General features: G+C 43.0%; 1 protein-coding gene across 1 annotated transcript in view; it reads right to left on the reverse strand.

Moving 5' to 3' along the window:
• Positions 1 to 20,093, reverse strand: part of LOC126473214 (uncharacterized) — a 121,355-nt gene that overhangs the window by 77,362 nt on the left and 23,900 nt on the right. The window contains exon 2 of the mRNA XM_050100125.1: positions 15,240 to 15,387. Coding sequence (XP_049956082.1) covers positions 15,240 to 15,357 — 118 coding nt within the window. The 5' untranslated portion in view covers positions 15,358 to 15,387. The remainder of the gene's footprint in view (positions 1 to 15,239; positions 15,388 to 20,093) is intronic.

A 20,093-nucleotide genomic window follows, 5' to 3' on the forward strand; every position in this document is an offset into this window, starting at 1 on the left:
TCATGGCTTCGCCACAATCTCCAGATGTACTGTCCGAATTTTATCGCTTGCAGAATCAGCAGACACAGGCGTTATTGGATGCCCTTGGACAGCTCGTCCAGGGTCAACGTGCCATTCAAACCGATGTGGCAGCCGCCGCTTCACCGCTACCGCAGCCACAACTCGCAGTTGCACCGCCTTTTAGGCACTACAACCCGGCGCACGAGTCGTGGACTGAATGGTCCCGCCAGTTTGCCTTTCATCTAGCCGCCTACAGAATTCAAGGTAATGAGCGGCAGCCGTTTTTGCTTTCTTGTGTCGGTGTGTCCACCTACCGTGTGATAGTGAAATTGTTTCCCCAACGCGACGTAGCAACTCTGTCCTACGAAGAAATTTTGTCTGCTTTAGATGCCTATTTCAAAGAAACAGTTAATGTGGTTGCAAAACGGTATACGTTTTTTCGTACAAAACGTACGGCCGGTCAAACTAATAAGGAGTGGGTAGCAACATTGCAGGGACTTACTAGGGACTGTGCCTTTGAATGTGACTGTGGCCTTCCTTATTCAGATACAATGGTACGTGATGCAATTGCACAGAACGTTTCAGATGTTCGCATACGGGAGCAAATTTTGAAACTAGTTAATCCCTCCCTTCAACAAGTGATAGACATATTGGATAGGCAAGACACACTTGACTGTGCTCAGGAATCTTTTGAAACTTCGCCAGCAGTGTGTAACATTAACCGGCCCGCCGGGCGCACTCACGCTGCGCAGCCCGGTAAATTGCCCTCGCGCACGTCAACGCAGCTGCCGCCGCGCTCTAAGCCAGGTGTGCCGCGCCAGCACACAAATGCAGTGAAATCACGCCCGCGGTGTGCTACTAGACATTCGCGTGACAATTGCCCGTCACGCCAAGCTATTTGCTTTTTCTGCAATAGGAAAGGACATGTTCAAAGTGTTTGCCAGAAAAAGCTCAGATCAGACAATCACAATCATTCCAGGCCCTTTGCTTCACGCCGGAATCGAACCAAGGACACTCAGGCTCGTGGACCTTCGCCCATGGACATTCATGTAGTTAATTCCACTTCGTCCAGTGACACTTTCTCTAACATTGACTGTGTTCGTCCCACAAACAGTGTGCGTCAACGTCGCCGGAAATCACGCCAATTCGCAAGTGATGCTGTACATGTATCAGTTCAAATTGCACGAAACAGTCACTCTTGTCGTCGGCAGGACAATAAACTTTTTGTAGATTTGGACTTTAATGGCAAGGTCATACCATTCCAGCTCGATACCGGAGCTGCAGTTTCATTGCTCAATCACGACACGTACAAACAACTGGGCAAACCTCCGTTGCGTGCCGCAAATGTTCAGTTACATAGTTATTCAGGACAGAATATACCTGTGTTAGGACAGTGCAGCCTTCTTGCAACATACAAGGGACAAACAAAACTGGTGTCATTTTACGTTCTTCGTTCTTCTACTGCAGTGAACTTGTTTGGTTTAGATTTATTTCAATTGTTTAACATGTCTATAGTAAATCAGGTCCTATCAGTGAATCAGACTGTGCCTCCAGACAGTGTTTCTCGTCTGTGTGAAGATTTTGCAGACATTTTTGCACCGGGCTTAGGTTGCGCTAAAAACTATGAAGCACATTTGGAACTGAAAGTAAACGCGCAACCGAAATTTTTCAGAGCGCGCAATGTTCCCTACGCATTGCGTGATGCGGTCGCAAGAACATTACACGATCTAGAATCACAAGGTGTGAGTGAATGTGCGCAATGCCTTTTCGATTTCAACTCCGCTTCATCGCTTGCGCCGTACAGGTGTTCCGTTTCTCTGGACGACGGAATGCGAGAGCGCCTTTCGCCAGTTGAAATCGGCGTTGCTTTGTCATACTTGTCTTACGCCTTTCGATCCCCAGAAACCCCTTTTGTTGATGGTAGATGCATCGGATTTCGGGATCGGTGCTGTGCTTGCGCACAAAGTTGGCTCCCATGATCGCCCTATTGCGTTTGTGTCCAAATTGCTCTCGTCTGCGCAAAGAAATTATTCCCGGATAGAGAAAGAAGCTTTGGCTCTCGTGTTTGGTGTTACTAAGTTCCATGATTTCTTGTATGGTCATCACTTTACCATCATCACAGACCACAAACCTTTGACGTCGCTTTTCCATCCGAACAAGCCTGTACCTCCGCGTACAGCACAGAAATTCATTCGCTGGTCTATTTTCCTCTCGCAGTACCGCTACGATATCTTGTATCGGTCCACTGCTAAGCACGGAAACGCCGATGCGTTGTCCCGTTTGCCTGTTGCTGAGGATAAAGCATTCGATTCTTCCGAACTTGCTTGCATGTTCATTGATTCGGAAACCGATGAAGTGGTCGAATCGTTTCCGATTGATTTTCGTCATGTAGCTACAGCCACAGCTGCTGACCCTGTCCTTGCTACTGTTTTGCGTTTTGTTGCTACGCAATGGCCTTTGTCAAAGTCTCGGATTGCGGATCCGTTGGTTCGCCGATTTTTTGCTCACAAGGAGAGACTTTTTGTTCGACGTGGTGTTTTGTTGTTGCGTTCTGATAATGATCAGTCCAGAGTCGTGGTCCCACGTTCGTTACAGTCCTCTGTTTTACGGCTTCTTCACCAAGGACATTGGGGTATAGTGCGAACGAAACAACTTGCTCGTCAGCACTGTACTTGGTTCGGAATCGATGCTGCGATTACGAATATGTGTTCTTCTTGCATGGCGTGTGCCGAACAACAAGCCGCACCGCCGCGGAAAGTCTTTGCATGGCCAAAAGCCACTTCCCCTTGGCAACGCTTGCACATCGATTTTGCTGGTCCATTCTGGAATGCTCGATGGTTGGTTCTGGTCGATGCCTTCAGTAATTTTCCTTTTGTTGTCCGGATGTCTTCCACGACGTCCTCTGCCACCATCCAAGCATTGTCTGCTATCTTTTGCATTGAAGGTCTTCCGCAGACTCTTGTTTCCGACAATGGCCCACAATTCATGTCCGCAGAATTTCAGTCATTCTGCCAGGCCAATGGTATTCAACATCTGACATCCGCGCCGTTTTCGCCTCAGTCAAATGGTGCCGCTGAACGATTGGTCCGGACTTTCAAGTCACAGATGTTGAAGTTGAAAGAGTCGCATTCTCGGGAGGACGCACTGTTGCTCTTTTTGTCTTCGTATCGCTCTCAGCCCCGGGATGGTCGCTCACCGGCTGAGTTGCTCCACGGTCGTCCTCATCGAACCTTGATGTCTTTGCTGCATCCGCCGCATCAGGTTCCTGTGCAGCGGCAGACTCCTGCTTTTGCTCCAGGCGACGTTGTATTTTATCGCACCTATCGAGGTTCACGGCGTTGGCTCGCAGGGTGCATTCTTCGCTGCCTCGGCCGCGCGATGTATTTGGTTTTGGGGGCCTCTGGTGAGGTGCGTCGGCATCTCAATCAGCTGTGCCTCTGTCGTCGCACGGGTTCTGCTGCTCCCCGTCTGCTTTCAGCGACGGTGCCATCCGGTCAGCGCCCTGGGGACCCATCTACTGGCTCGCCTCATCCCCAGGTGTTACCGACGCTGCCTTCCATTTTGCCCCATGGCGACGCGACGCCGCAGCCGCCGCCGCCGCCGCCGCCGCCTGTTCTCCTGCCGGCGCCGCCCGCATTCGCCGCTTCGCTGCAGCCGCCAAGCGCCTCCCTGGGTCACGCGCCGCCGATCGCTTCCCGTGACCAGCCGTCCTCCGCCATGGAACTCTTGCCCGCTCTGGACCACATGGCGTCTTCGCGCATCGGGTACCCCGACGCAATGGAGGTCGACCCTTCGGCCCCTCCTGTCTCTTTACAGGCGCATACACCGCATGTTGACGTGCACCCTGGACTAGGTTTTCAGGCGTTTCCTAGCTCCCCTCAGACCGAATGGCCGGGTGCGGGTGGCACAGCCTCGCCTGTTGTTAGGCTCCCCACCTCATCGAATACGTCAACATGGGGTCCTCCCCACGGTGGGCGGAAGCCTTATCTCACGACCATTCGCCGATTTGCGGGGGAGGAATGTGGTGTCACCGCCAGACACCACACTTGCTAGGTGGTAGCTCAAATCGGCCGTGGTCCATTTAGTACATGTCGGACCCGCGTGTCACCACTGTGTGATCGCAGACCTAGCGCCACCACAAGGCAGGTCTCGAGATACGGACGAGCACTCGCCCCAGTTGTATGGACGACATTGCTAGCGACAATACGGACGAAGCCTTCCTCTCATTTGCCGAGAGACAGTTAGAATAGCCTTCTGCTAAGTCCATGGCTACGACCTAGCAAGGCGCCATTAGCCTTACCTACTTTGAGAGTTATCGTATAAATGTCTCAAGAAGAACGATGTATACAACCAAGATTAAAAGTTAAGTATAAAGCAGCTACGTACTTTTCTTGCTACCATTCAATACTATCCTGTTCCAGAATTCACGCCAGTCGGCGTGTGTGTACGCGTGCCTTTCTTTCGGCTCCCTTCGCAGTGTGGCGTAACTAGCTTGTTACGTCACAACAGTAAGAATTTATAACAAAGCTCTTTGGAATGTAGCGTTAGCTACTGCTAACCGGAAAGCACAGTGTGGAGACATTTAGGTTACAGCAATACACACTGGCAAAAATAAAAAAAATAGTATACCATGCTAGAGGTCTCCAATTCACTCAAGATTTATTATTGCAACAGTGCATGTGGGATACATGAAATGATTACATTTACAGACCAATAGCATAAGAGGTTCTGAAGTACCAGGTATCAGCTCATGCTGAAACACCCATATTAGTACATTGGCGGCAATGCGGGCACTGAATCTAGCATCAGGTCACTCATACAGATGGTGAATACTGTCCTGGGATACATTATGCCACACCCGCTTGACCCGTTCATGTAGTTATGTGAGATTCGTTGGTTGATGAGTCGCAAGAGTCACTTCCCACCTCATCATATTCCACACATGCTCGGAGACAAGTCTGGAGATCATTCTGGCCAGGGAAGTTGCTACACATCTTGCAGAGTGTGTTGAGTTTCACTGGGAATATGTGGGTGAGCATTATGTTGTTGGAATAAAACATCCCCTTTCAATTGCAAGAATGGCAAAAAAAAAAAAAGGGGTCTAACAAAATTCTGCCCACACCATGCACTGGTTAGCATCCTCTCCAGAGATACCAAAGGTGAATGAGAATTGTAGGTTATCTCGCACCAGACCATAATGCCTGGGATGGGGCCAGTGTGTCAAACATATGTACTCTACGAGACAGCACTCCCCAGTTCTATGTTGTACACACAAAAGATCATCACTTGCATGCTGGTAGAATCTGCTTTCATCGCTGAAGACCACAGCATACCAATCCATCTTCCAAGCGATCCTCTGATGGCATCAGTGGAGCGGTGCACATCAGTGCTGTGATGTGGGTGGAAGACAGGTTAGAGATGTGGATGCCCATAGTCCTGCTCTTATAACCGGTTCACAACAGGTCATTTTGACATGTCTGGGTTCACAAGCCCTCTTGTCTATGCTGTGGTAGCTGTACAATATGCCACTGATGCCCTTACAATATGATGATCCTGGTGGGTATCTGTGCTCTGTGGATGTCCAGATCCTTGTCTATGGGTATGAGAATGTTCATGTGTCTCCATGGCTTGGTTGCCTGCTTGATTCTCACATTTGTTGCCTGCTTGATTCACACGTTTGCACTATACTACGTCTTCTGGCTTTGAGCATTACCTATTAAAGAGTAAACACAGATGGCACTCTTGTAGCTATGCCACTTGCTATCTGTTGGTAGACAATGCTGAAACCATCATCAGTACACCTAATATCCCCCGGGTGTCATATGCCATCATTGGATTAAAATTGACATCATTCTTCCAGAAATACTATTTTTTTCTGGCAGTGTATATAGAAGAGGATTGCAAGATGGGTTAGCCACACTCATGCAAAAGCTGTACTGTACAGTGGTAATAGCCAGAGTGCACAAGATGGTGTCACTACACCAAGGCTGGAACCATGTTATAAGCTACATGACTGGTTGCATGGCAAAGGTGCAACAAATGCACTTTGGAATGGTATAAATATGCAACAAATGCACACTGGAATGGTATAAATAAGTGTGAATTTTGAGACAGATTCATTTTGAGCACCACAGACTATCACAATCCAGGGCTATGCCAGACGATGAGATGGCTAGGTGCTGCCAGCTGCACCCACGAGTTTCAGACTGGGTCAGGGAGCCACCTCCCACACTAAATTCATCCTGTGGGACTTGGTGCCACAGCACAGCAGACCTGCTGTCTGCACCTGCTGATGCCAGACTCCTGCTGGGAGGCAGGGGGTTGTGTCCCATGCATGGCAATCTTCCATTCTTCCCTCAGCATCAGGTTAAATGCGAACTGCACTTGGGACACCTGAGCATGGATTTTATCAACATATGGCAGATGCAGCAAGAAGAAGTAGTACACCACTAATGTTGGGGCTTCATCTTAGGCTACTGATGGACCGCCAGCTTGCTGCCTGGCCTGATGTCAGAATCACAGGGCATTGACGAGTGCACCATCCCGCTGAGCAGAGGTAAGCCATCCACTGACCATCGTTAGCCCACTGCACCATAGGGGGGCATGTCTGTCTCATATTGATGATGGAGAAATGTGGAATTGAAAATTAATACAAAGTATTTTTCTTGACCACCAGTCTATCACTGGGCCACACCGACCTGCTGCTCTGTCCTTTCCCCCCAAAGGGCCACAACAAAATGGTGCCAAAGGACTCAGCTCTTCCCCCATCCGTGGGCCAAAGCAGAGTGGTGTCAAAGGTTGCATCACCCTCAACAAGCTGATGGCAGCAGCAGGACCTTCAAGCCTATGGCTGAGTTGTTTGGTGACAGCAGTGGTGTAGCAATGCCTACAACTGCCATCCACAGATCAGCAGATAAAAAAGATGACTTGACCATTGCAGGGGTGCAGTTTCATTGACACATGGTGGGGTGAGTGCATCTCTTTGCAGGGGTGCAGTTTCATTGACACATGGTGGGGTGAGTGCATCTCTTTTTTCTCCAGAAGTATATAAGCAGTGAACAATGAGCAATGATTTGCAAGCTGAAGCTAAATTAGTCATTGTTTTGATGCATAGCAATAATTACAGGCAGCAACTCAGACAAAAGTAATTAAGTTTAGTAGGAAGTAATGAGATAGTGATATGGTTAAGTGTTCTTCGAATTTGATTTTATTTTGTGCGTAACAGGGAATATGTCTCTGTTTTTAAGCATGTAAGGTAATGAGAAGTGTTGGAATAGTGGTATGATTAAGTGGTTTTTTCCCTTTGATTATGACAGGTGAGGTACTGAGAATAGTAAGAGACTAAGGAGATGAGATGCTAGTGGATAATGCTGGGGTGTCTGAAAATAGAAAGCGATTCAGACTGAGCTGAAGAAAAAAGCTTTTTGCAAAACTCCAGAGTACAGAGAGAAGTTGTGGAGAGAGCACGATAACTGGTTGATAGAAAATAGGCCTTGGTAGGTTAGGAGTAGTTAATTATGGAGAAGATGGAAAGAAGGGATACAGAATAATCAGAGAGGATGAAGAAGGAGGAAGCTGAAAGTGAGAGGAGCAGGCCTGAGGATAGTTTACCTGTTCCTGCAGGACAGCCGACTACCGTTAGTTTGGTCAGACCTGTCAGTCCTGTAAAGAGCAGGGATATCATGGATGGATGGATGATCTTTTGAATGGAAAGATTATGATAATAGTTGATGGTAATATAATGCAAGATCCTGAGAATTTATCCAAGGTGCAGAGTAATGACATTGCTGAAGCGGAGAAGCGTGATGTAGAAGAAGCAGCTTCATTACCAAGTGGAACTGTATAGTTTGGGATAGCAGGAATTGGTGCGGGCAATACCAAAGTGATTTAAGTTTGGAGATAGCTTCACAGGTGATTTAAATGCAATAGTATCTACTCCAGTGGGAGATAGTAGGTGTTATGTTGAGGCACGACAGCCCTAGGCCAGATGCACAGGGAAGTGTGTATGTGCCTGTGATTTTTATAATGTGCAGAGTGAAATTGTAGATGCTGCTGCTGTTTTAGATATTACAGGGAATGCACATGAAGATGTTGGTGGTTTTGTTGCAGATGTTGTGGCAGATATAGTACAGTCATATACATTTCCTCAGAAACAGGGTGAATGGAGGAAAACAAAGAGGAGACGAGTTCAGAGAGCAGATAGTCAAGTCAACAGCACTGAATCTGTTGAAGAGTGTACACTAGACATTCACGAGGTACCACAAGTGCAAGTACTGTGTCATAGCCTTGTTTCAGGTCAAGCAGCTGATGCGCACAGTGAGCTGTTTACAGTGCAGCTGCAATCTGAAATGAAATGTTCTGACTGAACATCATGCCAAAGATAACCTTCAGTGACAAAGCTGTTGCCAGAGTAGAGCTGTCATGAGGTGCATCTAACATATGGGGCAAACCACTTAAACCAAGTACAGATACACTGAACATAATTGACATAGTATAGTGCCACCAGGCACGAGGAAGTTTCTTTTTTGGGGGGGGGGGGGGGAGGGGGGGGGGAGGGGGGGGGGCAAGAGCACCAGAAAACCATGCATTTCAAGGAGAATTCAGTCTTTAATGAACGCTACAGAGAGAGGAATAAATGGGACTACTTTTTTAAGCAGTTTTCTAACTTTCTGTTTTGGTACAACTTTCGGAAGTTTGACCTTGCGACCAAAGTTTCCCTTAACCTTTCCCAGTAAATATACTCCCAAACTTATCCTCACAAGAAAACCACATAGTCAGTTCACATCAATGACCTATTAATAGACTGAATTCAGCAGCATTTGCCATTTGTTAAGTTTCATCTGTTCGTGACTTGGAAACAATTAAAGCTGCATACCTAGGATATTTCCATTCAGTTATGACATGTGGCATCATATTTTGGGATAACCAGTCACAAGCAAACAAATTCTTTATTGCACAGAAAAGAGTCATAGGAATTGTGGCTAGAGTGCACCTGAGACGCTCTTGCAGAAACTTATTCAAATGGCTCGGGATCCTCACCATGCCATTTCAGTACATCTTTTCACTAATGTGCTTTGTGAACAATAAGCACACAGTTTACAAAATAAACAGTGAATATCATGATCATGATACAAGAAGTAAACAGGAACTTCACAAAGATATACAAAAAATATGGTACAGAAAGGAGTACATTATTTAAGAATAAAAGTATACAATGAACATCCATTTCATGTTAAATCAGCCATTGGGGATATGACTAAATTCAAAAAACCAGCTGAAAATTTATCTTTTGAATAGTTCTTTCTATTCTTTGCAGGAATTTTTGACAATGTATAAGAATTAGTAAAATGTGTGTAATTTTAAGCATTCCTGTAAGAACTGACTATGTAGCACTGGCATATCAGTTGATGACAGAATGATTTTTATATGTATTAGAATGTAGGGCTTATAATTTGTTTGTGTAATCATTATTACTACTATAACCTATATGTTTTAGTACAGCCTCATGACCATTTAGATACACTATGTGATCAAAAGTATCTGGACACCCCCAAAAACATACATTTTTCATTTTAGGTGCATTGTGCTGCCACCCACTGCCACGTACTCCACATCAGCGACCTCAGTAGTCATTAGACATCGTGAGGGAGCAGAATGGGGCACTCCGTGGAACTCACGGACTTTGAACATGGGCAGGTGATTGGGTGTCACTTGTGTCATACATCTGTATGCGAGATTTCTACACTCGCAAACATTCCTAGGTTTCCGATGTGATAGTGAAGAGGAAACGTGAAGGGCACATACAGCACAAAAGTGTACAGACCAACCTTGTCTGTTGACTGACAGAGACTGCCGACAGATGAAGAGGGTCGTATTGTGTAATAGGCAGACATCTATACACACCATCACACAGGAATTCCAAACTGCATCAGGATCCACTGCAAGTACTATGACAGTTTGGCAGGAGGTGCGAAAACTTGGATTTCATGGTTGAGTGGCTGCTCATAAGCCACACAACCCTTCGGTAAATGCCAAGTGACGCTTCACTTGGTGTAAGGAGCATAAACGTTGGATGATTGAATAGTGTAAAAACATTGTGTGGAGTGATGAATCACAGTACACAGTGTGGTGATCTGATGGTAGGGTGTGGGTATGATGAATGCCTGTTGCAAGTCATCTGTCAGCGTGTGTAGTGCCAACAGTGAAATTCAGAGGCGGTGGTGTTATGGTGTGGTTGTCTTTTTCATGGAAGGGGCTTGCACCCCTATTCTTTTTGCATGGCATTGTCACAGCACAGGCCTACATTGATGTTTTAAGCACCTCCTTGCTTCCCACTGTTGAAGAGCAATTCAGGGATGGTGATTGCATCTTTCAACACAATTGAGCACCTATTCATTATGCACAGCCTGTGGCGGAGTGGTTACGCGATAATAACATCCCTGTAATGGACTAGCCTGCACAGAGTCCTGACCTGAATCCTATAGAACACCTCTGAGATGTTTTGGAACGCCGACTTTGTGCCAAGCCTCACTGATCGACATCTATACCTCTCCTCAGTGCAGCACTTCATGAAGAATGGGCTGCTATTCCCCAAGAAACCTTCCAGCACATGACTGAACGTATGCCTGTGAGAGTGGAAGCTGTCATCAAGGTTAAGGGTGGACCAGCACCATATTGAATTGCAACATTACCGATGGAGGGCGCCACAAACTTTTAAGTCATTTTCAGCCAGGTGTCCGGATACTTTTGATCACATAGTGTATGCTTATTACTGTAACAATCTGACACTTTCTACATCCTAGTGATACAATTGCACCAATGATCTATGAGACACACAAATAAATAAATAAATAAATAAATAAATAAATAAAAATAATGTGTAGTTAGCCTAGTATAAAATTGGGAGTGTGTCATTTATTTTGTGAAATGATGGTAGAAGTAATCACAGTGGCAACCCGTCCTGAGAAAGACCAAAGGGACTATGTCTTGCTTGTGGAGAGAGAAAGTGTAGCGTAACAACCTAGTCTTAAGTAAAATTTGTAAAAAACTTCTGTCAAGTGTTGCACTAGCTACTGCTGGCCGGTAAGCACAGTTTGGTGACTTGTAGGTCAGATCAATGTGTGTGCAAAAAGGTTGTAAGATCAATGTGCTGTGCTCTGCAAAACATGCACTGCACAGCAGTAATAGCTGTAGTGGGCAGGGAGGTGTCACCATACCAGGGCTAGAACCATGTTATGAGCTACGTGGGTGCTGAGCAATAGTGCAACAAATGCATCCTGGGGCAGTATAAATAACTGTGAATTTTGAGACAGATTCATCCTGAGCACCGCAGTACTACCACAATCCAGGGCTATGCCAGACAATGAGATGACTAGGTGTTGCCAGCTGCAGCCACAGGTTTTAGACTGGGTTGGGGAGCCACTTTCCACACTAGATCCACCCTGTGGGCCTTTGTACCACATCACAGCAGACCTGCTGTCTGCATCTGCCGAAACCAGGTTCCTGCTATGAGGTAACAGCTTGTGTTCCATGCATGGCAGTCTTCCCTCAGCATCACAGAAGATATGACCGGTGCCTCAAAGATGGGACATTGAAAGACCAGCTGTTACAGCCAGGAGACCACCAGATTCATTTTGATAGGACTCAGGTACTGGCAGCCACAAGTGGATCCTGTGAAACATTATACAAGGAGGCCATAGAAATTGGAAAACACCCCAGGGATTTTAATAGGAACAAGGAGGGCATGAAATCGAATGACATCTGGATTCCCATGCTGAAGAAGATATATATACCAGTTTCCACCATGGAGTGATAGCAACAGCAGACAAAGGCAGTGAACAATGGTAAATTGATTTCATGCATTCAAAACATGTGATGTCACACCACTGTGCAGAAGCACATGGAAGCAGAATTTTGCTGTAGTCACTAGCGAGACATTCAAAGAAGCTACAGTTTCGCTTGAAAATGCCCTCCACAGATGGGTATGAAACAGTGGGTTTTAAGATGAAATCCAATCAACCTTGGCATAACGGCCCATATACGCTTGAGACAAAACTGGACACAGTCGGAAGCACATAATTTACTGTTTATTTAAGTTCTACTTCCAGAACATTTTATTAACTGTCATGGAAAAATGTGTATTTGAAAATTAATGCAAAGTATTTTTCTCGATTACCAGTCTACCACTGGGACCCAGCAGGCCACCACTCAGCCCACTCCTCCCACAGGCATGAGGGAGGGGTGCCAGAGGTCACACCGCCTTGAATGGCTAGTATCAATCACTGGCCTTAAGTTGAGGAATCAGTTTCTGAAAATGTACATCTGGAGCATAGCATTGCACAGAAGTTAATCATAGACTGTGGGAAAACCAGAGAATACAAGAATCGAAGCATTTGAGATGTGGTGCTATAGAAGGATGCTTGAAAGTAGGTGGACTGATAAGATAAGAAATGAGGAATTTCTCCACACAATCGGTGAGGATGGATATGTGTGGGAAACTTTGACAAGACAAAGGAAGAGGATGATAGGACATGCATTAAGACACTGAGGAATAATTTCCACAGCACTAGGAAAAACTGTAGAGGTAAACAGTGTATGGGGGTGTGTGGGGGGAGGGGGAGTGATAGTGAATGGGAATATATCTAACAAGTAATTCAATACATTGGGTGCAAGCACTATTCGGAGATGAAGGTGTTGGCACAAGACATGAAGTTACGTAAGGCTGCATCAGGCTGATGATCCAAACAACATACCTCTGAGCTAAGCACAATAACACAAGTGTGCACTAGCAGCCTTAACTACAGACGAACACACTACACCACCCAAGCAAAAGCCCTCTGCTTTGCAACACACATACCTTTACAATTGCCTGTAGTTGCTTCTAGCTATACCAGACCAAGTAGCTAACTTTTTTGCCTGAGTAACTCAACTTATAGTCAGTTTGCGGTGACCTGTAGAGCATACTTGTAGATTTAAGACAAAAGTATCAACTGGTTGATTTCTGACACTGTTTCTATACACTATATTCCAGATAAAGAGGTAGCAGTGTCGTGTCTCGAAGAAGAACTTTTAGCTATGGGTAGGAGCATGTAGGTGAACTGTGGCTGAAGTTAAGAAGAATAGTTGACTAAGTGCTGGATAGTTATGTATTTAATAGAACAGTTTTTGATATGGGAGACCTCCATGGTATACAGCCTCTATAAAGAAACTTCTAAAAAGCACCAACTGTTACACAATAGGTGTAAAACAAAGTATAGGAGTATACACATAGAGAAATTACATGAAATGTTTTTGGATGTCAAACAGCCAATGCATGAAACATTCGATGACTACTGTAGCGGATTATAATCACAGGATCTCTCATAAAACACAAAGAAATTCTGGTCATACTTAGAGGCTTTCAGTGACACCAAAGTATGGATAATGCGGGAACTGAAATTGAGGGTAGCAAAGTAAAAGCAGAATCTTGTTTCACAAATGAAAAATCAGACATACTGCCACAGTTTAATTCTTTCACCACTGCAAATCTGAGCAATGGAGATATTAGTGTCAGTGACATTGAGAAACAGCTGAAATCACTAAAATTAGTCATTTATATAGGCTGAGTAGGAAATCCTGTCAGATTCTATACTGAATTTGTAGCTGAGCTGGCTCTTTCAACCATAATATACTGAAGACCCTGTGAACAATAGTTGGAAGAAAGATGGTTCAAATGGCTCTGAGCACTATGGGACTTAACTGCTGAGGTCATCAGTTCCCTAGAACTTAGAGCTAGTTAAACCTAACATACCTAAGGACAACACACACATCTATGCCTGAGGCAGGATTCAAACCTGCGACCGTAGCGGTCACGCGCTTCCAAACTGTAGCACCTAGAACCGCTCGGCCACTCTGGCCGGCTTGGAAGAAAGCAAAGATCACATGTGCCTACAAGAGGAGTAGCATCTTACCAGCCAATATATTTGACATTGATCTCTTGTTGAATCTCAAAACATATTCTGAGTTCATACAGAATGAGATATATCAAACCGAATCTCCTCTCTCTTCACCACCATGGATTCAAAAAACATCGGTAATGCAACACCCATCTTGTGCTTTTCTCATGACATCCAGAAAGCTATGCATCAAGGCAGTCAGGTAGATGCATATTTTTTGACTTTTGAAAAGCATTCCACCCACTGACAAAGGTACAATCATATGGATAACAATGAAATTTGTGATTGGCTTGAAGGTTTTTTGGTAGGGAAGATATGACATGTTTTGTTGGATGGAGACTCACTGACAGATGAAGAAGTAATGAGAGACATGTCCCAGGGAAATGAGTTGGGACCCAAGTGTTCATGTCATATTAATAACCTCTAAAACACTACTAATAGTGACATCAAACTTTTTGCAGATGAAGCAGTTATCTATAACAAATATACCGCATTGAAAAAGCAGCACAAATATTCAAGAACTCAAACTGGTGCAAAAATGTTCACAAACATAAAACTGTACAGTTCACAAAGCACAAAAACATAGTTTTGTACAGAGTATCAGTGAGTTGCAACTGGAATTTGTCACTTCATCCAAATACTTCAGTTAACAATCTGTAGGGATATGAAATTGAATGATCACATAGAATCAGTCATAAGCAAAGCAGGCTACAAAAATCAGTCATAAGTAAGACACTGGGAAAAATGCATAAAGGAGATTCATTCAAAACATTTGTATGATCCATCCCAGAATATTGCTCAATTATAAGGTAGACAGTTAAAGATATCCCTCTCCTCTCCACCCCCCCCCCCCCCCCCCTTCCTCCCAACTACCACTCCACCCTCCATTATCCCATGAGAGCCTACTTACAATGTTTCAAGGCAGAGTATTAAGTGAGAAGACTAGGAATATACTATACCCATTAATGTATCAATCCCATAGGGACCATAAATACAAGATTAAGCTTATTATAAGACACAAAAAGACTTTTAAGCCATCATTCTCTCTGTGCTACACATGCTAATGGAATCTGAAGAAATCCTAACAACTGGTACAATGGGAAATATACTCTGTCACACACATTACAATGGTTTGCAGAATACAGATGCAATATGCAAAACAGTCTCATGATTCAAGACTATTTCAGTTGGAAAGCAACAGTAAAATTTTCTGGGATCCTGCAAGAAGGATTATAAAGTACAAAGGAATGAGGGAGGAATAAGAGAACAGAATTACTGACTTAACTGAATTCACACAAAGCTTACCTGCAAGTTCCAGTTGTGACTTGGAAGGTAGGTCACGTGAAGGGGAGCGCAATGCTGCCATTAGGCGGCGACACTCCCGCTTGTTCAAGTGATCTGCCACATGCTGCAACTCTGCCATATTTAAGTCCACACTGCTTCTGCACACTGCCTGAAATTGGGGTAATCAGAACAAATATCTGTGCCAAGTAGTTGGAAGAAAATATAGTTTACATCAATTGAGAAAAAGGTCAACTGAAGTGATTCACAAAACTCCGTGACAGTCATCTGTTGTGGCATATTAGAATATATTCTGAGGTCAAATGCAATGAGGTATCTTGATGAGAAACATTGGTCCTATGAAACCAACTCAATTTTTTTCACGTGGCATCCTGAAGGCCACAGAACAAGGCAGAGAAGTAGATGCAGAATTTCTTCACTTCTGAAAAGCATTTGACTCATTACATCTACACACATTATCAAAAGTATGACTGTATGGGGCATCAAGTGAAATTTGTTATGTGATCATACAAATCTTGGTAGTGAGGATGCAGCATGTTATCTTGAAAGGAGTGTCATCAATAGATGTAGAAGTAACCTTGAGTGTGCCCCCAGGGAAGTGTGTTGGGACTCTTGCTGTTCATGTCATATATTAATGACCTGGCAGACAATATTAATAATAATCTCAGAACTTTTGCAGTGATGCTGTCATCTATAACAAAGTACTGTCTGAAAAAAGTTGCACAAATATTCAATAAGATCTTGGTAAGTGGCACAAAGACTGGCAACCTGCTTGAAATGCTATGAAATATTAAACTTTTCAATTCATAAAACGAAAAACCATAATATCCTATGACTACAACATCAATGAGTCACAACTGTATGCATACTTGGGTGTAATAATTTATAGGGATATGACATTGAATGATCACATAGGCTCAGTCATATGCACAGCAGATGGTAAACTTCTGTTTATTAATGGGATGATGGGAAAATGTCATCAATGCATAAACAAAACAGCTTACAGAACACTCATGTAACTTGTCTTAGAATACTACTCAAGTGTGTGGGACCCATACCAAACAGGCCTAACAGGAGATATTGAACAGATTTAAAGAAGGGCAGCATGAATGATCACATCAATGGAAAGCATCTGTCGTGGTGTCCTACTGCAGACTGCTCATGATGGTCCGAGCATACAGACTAGGTTTCCAGATACGTGACTGGCTCAAAGAATTTTTAAGCAACAGAACCCAGTACATTGTCCTTGATGTTGAGTGTTCACCAGAGACAAGGGTATCGCCAAGAGTGCCCCAGTGTGGTAGGACAGCTCTTATTCACTACATACGTAAATGATCTGACAGAGCATTTTAAATCTGTTTGCTGATGATGCTGTGGTGTATGAGAATGTGTCATTTTTGAGCGACTATAGGATTATGATGTTTGGTTTTGTTGGGCGCCTCAACTGTGCAGTCATCAGCGCCCATAAAAAGTCCCAATTTTTCACACACTACATTTTCTTTACTCAGTCCAATTTAGCTACTGTCATGAATGATGATGATGATGAAATGATGAGGACAACACAAATACCCAGTCCCCAGGCAGAGAAAATCCTCAACCCAGCCGGGAATTGAACCCGGGACCCCATGATCCAGAGGCAGCAACGTTAGCCACTATGATCCAGAGGCAGCAACGTTAGTCACTAGATTACGAGCTGTGGATGTGACTATAGGAGGATACAAAGTGATTTCAACAGAATTTCTAATTAGTGTGAATGAAAGCTTGCTATAAATGTAGAAAAATGTAGGTTAATGTGGATGAATAGGGAAAAAAAATCATGTAATATTCAAATACAGCATTAGCAGTGTACTGTTTCATTCTGTCACATTGATTAAATATCTAGGGGTAACAATGGAAAGCGATATGAAATGGAAGGAGCACATCAGGGAGGTAGTAGAAAAGGTGAGTGTTCAACTTCATTTTATTGGGAGAATTTTGGGAAACTGTAGTTCATCTGTAAAGGAAATGGTGTATGGAATGCCAGTGTGACCCATTCTTGAGTACCGTTCAAGTGTTTAGGATCCCCACCAGGTTGGATTAAAGGATGACACTGAAGCAATTCAGAGGCATGCTGCTAGACTTGTTACCAATAGGTTTGATCAACATGCAGGTATTATGGAAAAGCCCTGTGAACTCAAATACAAATCTCTGGAGGGAAGATGATGCTGTTTGACAAGGCACTATTGCAGAAATTAGAGAACCAGCATTTGCGACTGACTGCAGATCATTTCTACTGCTGCCAATGTACATTTTGCATAAGGACCATGAAGATAAGATGAGAGAAATTAGGCATTATAAGGAGGCTTATAGACAGTTTTTTTCCTTCACTCTATTTATGAATGGAACAGGAAAGGAAATGACTAGAAGGGTAAATGGTATGCTCTGCTGTGCAACGTATGGTGGCTTAGGTAACGTATGGTGGCTTAGGTAACGTATGTAGGCCTATGTAGATGTAGACATAGATATAGATGTAGCTTTGTTTGACCCACAGGAAAGTGTCCTGGAGATGCTGAAAAAAAAAATGAACTAGCTATCAGATAGATGCAAACAACCATGTGAAGTTTCTCACACAAAGAAACTAGAAAAATACTACAACCCCCTATGTATCACTCTTCTAAGAATCATGAAGGGAAAATCACACTAATTACAGTGGTGATTAAACAGTCATTCTTTCTGTACTCCATAAATGAAAATATTGGGAAGAAGCCCTAACAACTGGCACAGTGGGGCATACTCATAGCCATGCACATTGCTGTGGTTTGCAGAGTATAAATGTAGAGTGTAAGAGAGTTGACATCTAAACACCAAGTTATACTATATAGTTCTCAATACTTTGCAGTTCACATATCTATGATAAGAAGTGCAAAAGTAGTTTCACTTTTTAAATGCAGTGCTGGTGCTCTCCCACCTACTTTATTCATAAATTAGATACTCATAGTTATGAAGTAATAAAGGATTCATTTGATTGTTACATCAACCAAAGTGAGCCTTCACAAAAAAGAAAGATTTTGCTCTATTCCATAAAAAATGACAACTGTAATAATGGTATCAGAATATAATTTATTATCTGTTGACTTACTACAGAAAATTTCATAAACTTCATATGGCAGTCAAGTACAGCAAAAATCATTACTTTGCATTTCAGATATTCTGTGTATTACTTACAGAAAACAGCCACATGTCACTTTATTAAAAATAACAGATCATCCTCAGGTATAACACGGCATCAGTTAGGAACATGTGTCAAGTCATGAGAACTTGTATCTAGATTAATGCTCCAGACCAAATGCACCACAGCCATAGAATGCAGGAAAGCTCCCAACTCACACATCAGGTAGTATGTTAATGGACTGTTAGTGTCTTATGTGGCAGTGTAACAAATCTACAACAAGAAGATCATTTGTTGCATATATAGTTCGTGCAATAAACAATGAGTGTAATACTTTGCCGCCAGGCTTGTTTTTTCCAGAATGTGTCAGAAGCAATTCTGAGGCCATCATGGGAGCTACCTACAGTTGCTCAGAGAAAGTTTGTTAGAATATAGGTTGGAGCAAGGGAAATAATTAACTATTTCACCAAATGCTGCTTTTAAGAACTCACACACTATTAGTACCAATAAATATTTACATTTGTTGAAAACGAACATATAAAGTTTCAAAAATTACTAAACTGTTTTTCTGGACATTTAAGACATAGCTATGAAATGTTTCTTGTGTACTGTGTACACATCACTATATTCAACTGTACTTGACAGCAGTCCAAGGATGAGTTCTTGTTACATAGGACACAATATAGATGGATTTCATAATTAAGCGCGAGAACATAAGTGACAATGTAATGATATTTGATTAGGTACCTTTGGGTAGTAAGTCAGTCATATGCAGAATCCAGTAAGAACTCAAATTGTGTATTGGAATTTGTGCTTCCACTATTTCATCATTTTCTGTAGGTGCTATAAATGAATCTGGAATTTAAAAGTTTTCCATCTCTATAGGAAACATTCATGAAGTCATTACTTAAATATGGTACTGTGCTTTCTAGCACCCCTATTTCTTACTCCAAATGAAAGACATGGAAATTAGGCAAAATAGTCACCAACTAAACTGTTTTATCAGTTTCTTCCATTCATGTCTCACTGATGATGCATTCCCTAATGTTTCAACCCTCTAGATAGAAAAGTTTGTAATTACCATATTGTTACAATATCTAGATTGGCTGGTATGCATATCATTTTGTAAGTATGGTCTACTATAGTGAAACACTTTTGTGAATAGCTGTTTCATATTAGTTTTTGTGTAATTGTATAAGGTCTTTGCTACTAATACCAAAATTAGTACATCAAATTTCTTATAAGACTATGGTAAGATTGGCTTTGTTCACACCTCTGAAACTATGATACCTTTTTACTAAACATTACAGCTGCACCATCTTGCAGCATCACTTCTGCCACATAATCCGGATTTTAGAATGTCATAAAACAGATGGTGGTCTTTGTTCATAACTGATTACAAACATTGTGTCATGTTAAATGTTGTTTCCTAAATACTGAGAACACACAATTTGAATCAGTATAAATGATTTAGGTTCCACGCAATTGACTTTTCTTGGGCATGAAAGTCACTGCCAGCCTTCTCTGGGATTGTTTTGTAGAGACTTTTTCATTTTGATACATCAGCACTCTAATTGCTACAACTGTAAAATGTGCTGTTTTACTTCCTGGATATAAAAGTAGAAGGAATGTTTTCATAATTCTTGAAAAATGTATGCCCTATGAGACGGTTTTTTTTTTATTTATTTATTTATCCATCTTTAAGGATT

Source organism: Schistocerca serialis, chromosome 4 (genome assembly GCF_023864345.2).
Source record: "Schistocerca serialis cubense isolate TAMUIC-IGC-003099 chromosome 4, iqSchSeri2.2, whole genome shotgun sequence".
Lineage (NCBI taxonomy): Eukaryota > Metazoa > Arthropoda > Insecta > Orthoptera > Acrididae > Schistocerca > Schistocerca serialis.